Genomic DNA, 6000 nt, shown 5'->3' on the forward strand with positions numbered 1-6000 from the left:
CCCATCCAACGCCTATAATAGAGATGGTGAGCCTGCACCTCTGCCCCTTCCAACAACTATAACGGAGCTTGTGAGCCCGGACCTCAGCCCCATCCAACACCTATAATGGAGATTGTGAGCCCGGATCTCGGGCCCCATCCTACACCTATAACGGAGATTGTGAGCCCGGACCTCAGCCCCATCCAACACCTATAATGGAGATTGTGAGCCCAAATCTCGGCCCCATCCAACACCTATAATGGAGATTGTGAGCCCAGACCTCAGCCCCATCCAATTCCTATAATGGAGATTGTGAGCCCGAACCTCAGCCCCATCCAACACCTATAATGGAGATTTTGAGACCAGTCCTCAGCCCCATCCAATGCCTATAATGGAGATTGTAAGCTTGGACCTTGACCCCATCCAACGCCTATAATGGAGATTGTGAGCCTGGACCTCGGCCCCATCCAACGCCTATAATGGAGATTGTGAGCTTGGACCTCGACCCCATCCAGCAAGTATAATGGAGATTGTGAGGTTGGACCTTGGCCCCTTCCAACACCTATAATGGGGATTGTGAGCCTGGACCTCAGCCCCATGGAGACATGGAGCGGGAAGAAGATAAGCGGCCGCACAGAGCCCAGACCCAAACCCCATCCAACACCACAGAGATTGTGAGCCCGGCCTCCCCCCAACACCAGGGTCTTACCCCACAAATGTTCTTCCACCTCCAAAATCCTGTACATATCCTTCCCTGATGTGTAGCTTTTTCCTTTTATGATTCTCTCTTGGCATAGTACTTTGATACTACAGGAGGTGGTGCTCACACTATATCACCGCAGGGCCTCCCACATTCAGCTGCACAGTTGTGATAAAGGGTGAGCGGTGGTAATGCTCCCGTACTCGGTGGCCCCATCTCTCTTGCTCGTGACCAGGGGTTCCGTCTCTCTTGCTCGGTCCCGTGTCCGGCGGCTCCGTCTCTCTTGCTCGGTCCCATGTCCGGCGGCTCCATCTCTCTTGCTCGCTCCTGTGTCCGGCGGCCCTGTCTCCTTCGCTCCTGTACCCGTCGACTCCGTCACTTTTGTTCGCTCCTGTACTCTCCCCCGTGTCACTCGCTCCTGTACACGGCGGCTCCATATCTCTCACTCACTCCTGTACACGGCGGCTCCATCTCTCTCACTCGCTCTTGTACACGGCGGCTCCATCTCTCTCACTCGCTCCTGTACACTGCGGCTCCATCTCTCTCACTCGCTCCTGTACACGGCGGCTCCATCTCTCACTCGCTCCTGTACACTGCGGCTCCATCTCTCTCACTCGCTCCTGTACACTGCGGCTCCATCTCTCTCACTCGCTCCTGTACACGGCGGCTCCATCTCTCTCACTCGCTCCCGTACCCGGTGGCTCCATCTCTCTCACTCGCTCCCGTACCCGGCGGCTCCATCTCTCTCACTCGCTCCCGTACCCAGCGGCTCCATCTCTCTCACTCGCTCCCGTACCCGGCGGCTCCATCTCTCTCACTCGCTCCCGTACCCGGCGGCTCCATCTCTCTCACTCGCTCCTGTGCCCGACTGCTTTGTCACTTTCCTTTGCTCCTGTACCTGGCCCCATTTTGTTCGCTCCTGTACCTGGCGGCCCCATCTTCCTCACTCTTGTACCCGGCGGCCCCATCTTCCTCGCTCCTGTACTCGACGGCTCCGTTGTTTTCTCAGTTACCCTTTATAAGCTAAGATAAAAATGACGTGTCCGATCCCGTGTGTCGCTTTGCTGGTAAAGTGCAGTTCAGAGGCTTTCTCGCCGGTGATCATTCTCCCCTCCCTGATGTCCTCTTTATTGTTCTCCGCTCCCTGATGTCCTCTTTATTGTTCTCCGCTCCCTGATGTCCTCTTTATTGTTCATCGCTTTGTGTCATTTTCTTTCTGCAGTTGTCATTCAGAAGAGAAAAGCTTCTGTTCATGTCGTCAAATCAACAAGAAATGAACGGCTGGTACGAGAGCCTGGTGATGGCGGTGAGGTCAGTGGCCCGGGGTGCGTCTTATACTATCCTCCATCAATTCTACTTTCCTCAGTCCATGATATTGCTTCTTCTCAGTCCTTGTCGTCAGTCTCGTTATGCTTATCTGTGAGTTCTTGTTCTCTTCTCAGTCCTTGTCGTCAGTCTCGTTATGCTTATCTGTGAGTTCTTGTTCTCTTCTCAGTCCTTGACTTCAGTTTGTGATCCCCAGTCCTTGATATCCGTTCCCATTTTTAATAGTCCTTGTTATCAGTTCTTGTTGTCTTTTCCACGCTCCTTGATTTCTCTTCAGTCATTGTTCTTCTTCATTCTCTCCTCAGTCTTTATCCTTTATCTGTTCCTGCTTCCCTCACTCTTTATCAGTTCTTGTTGTCTTTTCCTCGCTCCTTGATTTCTCTTCAGTCATTGTTCTTCTTCATTCTCTCCTCAGTCTTTATCCTTTATCTGTTCCTGCTTCCCTCACTCTTTGTTTTCAGTTCTCATTATTCCGAATCCTTGTTATCTATTTCCTTTGTGGGGAAAAAGTGAATCTTCATTTGTCTTCCCTGCAGCAGAAAGTTTGAGTTTATTAACAACCAGGTCTGGTTCTGTAGGAAGCTTCACACCGAAAACTGCAGACAAACAAGGACAGAAGCTGCGCAGCGACACCAGCCAATAATGACCGAGATACAGAAGGTTCCTGCTGCAAGAGCTCCAAAGAGACACCATGTAAGAGACAACCAAAGTGGTGGTAGATAGGAGTCCAGAAAAACACCAGGAATATTAAATATAGGGATGGTGGAGGAGGTAGAGAGGAGCAGAACATTGATATTACAGGTTGAAGTAGAGATGATGGAGGCAGAGTGGAACAAAACGTGGACATGACAGGTAGAGGCAGAGATGACTGGGGTACAAAGGAGCGAAACATGGACATGTCGGGTAGGAATGGAGATGACATAGGTAGCGAGGTGCTGTACGTGGACATGACAGGTAGGAGCGGAGATGACTGGGATAGAGAGGAGCGGAACGTGGACATGTCAGGTAGGAGTGAAGATGACGGAGGTAGAGAGGAGCGGAACGTGGACATGACAGGTAGGAGCAGAAATGGCGGTGGTAGATAGGAGCGGAACGTGGACATGACAGGTAGGAGCAGAGATGACGGAGGTAGAGACTAACAGAATGTGGACATGACCGCTAGGAGCAGAAATGGCGGTGGTAGATAGGAGCGGAATGTGGACATGTCAGGTAGGAATGGAGATGACAGGTAGCGAGGTGCTGTACGTGGACATGACAGGTAGGAGCGGAGATGACTGGGATAGAGCTGAGCGGAACGTGGACATGTCAGGTAGGAGCAGAGATGGCAGTGGTAGATAGGAGCGGAATGTGGACATGTCAGGTAGGAGCAGAGATGGCGGTGGTAGATAGGAGCGAAATGTGGACATGACAGGTAGGAGCAGAGATGACGGAAGTAGAGAGGGGCGGAACGTGGACATGACAGAAACAGAAATGATGGAGGTAGAGACTAGCGGAAAGTGGACATCACAGGTAGGAGTGGAGATGACGGAAGTAGAGAGGGGCGGAACGTGGACATGACAGAAACAGAAATGATGGAGGTAGAGACTAGCAGAATGTGGACATGACTGGTAGGAGCGGAAATGACGGAGGTAGGAACTTGCGGAATGTGAACATGACTGGTAGGAGCAGAGATGACAGAGGTAGAAACCAGCAGAATGTGAACATGACTGGTAGGAGCGGAGATGATGGAGGTAGAGACTAGTGGAATGTGAACATGACAGGTAGGAGCGGAGATGACGGAGGTAGAAACTAGTGGAATGTGGACATGACAGGAAGGAGCAGAGATGATGGCGGTAGAGACTAGTGGAAGGTGGACAAGACAGGTAGGAGCAAAGGTGACGGAGGTAGGGACTAGCGGAATGTGAACATGACTGGTAAGAGCAGAGATGACAGAGGTAGAAACCAGCAGAATGTGGACATGACCGGTAGGAGCGGAGATGATGGAGGTAGAGACTAGTGGAATGTGGACATGACAGGTAGGAGCGGAGGTGAAGGAGGTAGGCAGAGATGACGGAGGTAGAGACTAGCGGAATGTGAACATGACCGGTAGGAGCAGATATGACGGAGGTAGAGACTAGCGGAACGTGGACATGACAGGTAGGAACGTAGATGACGGAGGTAGATAGGAGCAGAATGTGGTCATGGCAGGAACGTAGATAGACGAGAGGAACGTACACATGACTGAGGTAGACAGGAGCAAATGTAAGGAGGGGGGAAATGTAGACATGACAGAGGTACAAGAGATAATTAGATGGAGTTAATGGCTGTGGTTATGACGGGATGTGCTGTCTGGTTCCTCCAGGTGGACTCCCCTGTGCCTATTTTGCGCCCCTCAGTTTCACTAGAAGATCCATCGTGTAAACGCCTTAAAACGTCAGAGCGGTAAGTAGCCTTAGCCCTGGAGCAGCGGGGGGAAAGTGGTTGTTGTTTCTCAGGTCTTGTTACTATAATTTTGAATGTTTTGTTTTTATCCGTTGCCAGACTTGAAGAAGATTGCTCACAAGCCGCCATGTCCGATGAAGGATCCGGATGGAAGTGTGTGATCTTCTGAGTGCTCCTCAGGGTTGTGCTCCTCCGAGGTGTGATTCTGTGAGTGCTCCTCGGTGGGGGTGCTTTTATGGGGTCTAATCCTGTGAGTGCTCATTGGGGTGTGCTCCGCTGGGTTGTGACCCTGTGAGAACTCCTCGAGGTGTGCTCCTCTGGGGTGTAATCCCATGAGTGTTCTTTGGGTCTGTGATCCCATGAGTGCTCCTCTTGGGTGTGATCCTGTGAGTGCTCCTCAGGGGTGTGATCCAGTGAGTGCTCTTTGGGGTTGTGATCCGGTGAGTGCTCCTCTTGGGTGTGATCCTGTGAGTGCTCCTCTTGGGTGTGATCCTGTGAGTGCTCCTCTTGGGTGTGATCCTGTGAGTGCTCCTCTTGGGTGTGATCCTGTGAGTGCTCCTCTTGGGTGTGATCCGGTGAGTGCTCCTCTTGGGTGTGATCCTGTGAGTGCTCCTCTTGGGTGTGATCCTGTGAGTGCTCCTCTTGGGTGTGATCCTGTGAGTGCTCCTCTTGGGTGTGATCCTGTGAGTGCTCCTCTTGGGTGTGATCCTGTGAGTGCTCCTCTTGGGTGTGATCCTGTGAGTGCTCCTCAGGGGTGTGATCCAGTGAGTGCTCTTTGGGGTTGTGATCCGGTGAGTGCTCCTCTTGGGTGTGATCCTGTGAGTGCTCCTCTTGGGTGTGATCCTGTGAGTGCTCCTCGGGGTGTGCTCCTATGAGTGCTCCTCGGGGGTGTAATCCCGTGACTTCTCCTTGGATGTGCTCCTGTTGCTCTGATCACATGCATTTTTGTGGCCTTCAGCTTCTGACCTGATCTTACGTTGGAGGAGTGGATTGTATGATCCAGTGACGCTCGCTCCTTCCTTTTATAACACTTTGTGCACCTTTTATGCTGTATGTATGCTGCTGCTGTTACAATTTCTTTGCTCAATAAACACGAGGCTGTAAGATCCGCATCTCATTATTGTCAGTTATTCCAATAATTAGAAATGAACAGCGCTCGGCTCCGCCTTTTGCGGCTTGAGTGACAGCTCGTTTGCTTGAAGTCGCACAGCATAGGAGCTATCAGCCAAGTAGCAGCAGGCGGTGCTGGGAGGGAATAGAGTGGAGCGACAGAGGCTCAGGAAGAGCTACCATACGCCCAAAGCACTTCAGCCTTATTTGCATATCAATTCAAATGTTGAATTCTTAGTAATGGAGAAACGGATTGGTAGCCAGCGCTATGGATGGACTTGCCCTCATGAACAGTTGGGGGTGTAGTCTGCAGACAGATCCCATTAATTACGAGCACAGCCTTACTACTGTCCAGGTACCCTCTGTCTATGGGGTAATAATACACGCTCGTTTTTTAAACTTGAAATATTTTTTTAAATTAAGATTATTCTTTATTTCTAAAAATATTATGTCAGGGATTCACG

General features: G+C 51.1%; 1 protein-coding gene across 2 annotated transcripts in view; it reads left to right on the top strand.

The window, feature by feature from the left end:
• Positions 1 to 5534, top strand: part of ARHGEF39 (Rho guanine nucleotide exchange factor 39) — a 95034-nt gene extending 89500 nt beyond the window's left edge. For both annotated transcript variants that reach the window (XM_073684645.1, XM_073684656.1), the window contains 4 exons: positions 1902 to 1990; positions 2584 to 2698; positions 4347 to 4426; positions 4526 to 5534. In XM_073684645.1, coding sequence (XP_073540746.1) covers positions 1902 to 1990; positions 2584 to 2698; positions 4347 to 4426; positions 4526 to 4595 — 354 coding nt within the window. In that variant the 3' untranslated portion in view covers positions 4596 to 5534. The remainder of the gene's footprint in view (positions 1 to 1901; positions 1991 to 2583; positions 2699 to 4346; positions 4427 to 4525) is intronic.
• The last annotated feature ends 466 nt before the right edge of the window (positions 5535 to 6000 follow it).

This window comes from Phyllobates terribilis, unplaced genomic scaffold, assembly GCF_046119375.1.
Source record: "Phyllobates terribilis strain yellow unplaced genomic scaffold, ASM4611937v1 Scaffold_1__5_contigs__length_1240528914, whole genome shotgun sequence".
NCBI classification, from domain to species: domain Eukaryota; kingdom Metazoa; phylum Chordata; class Amphibia; order Anura; family Dendrobatidae; genus Phyllobates; species Phyllobates terribilis.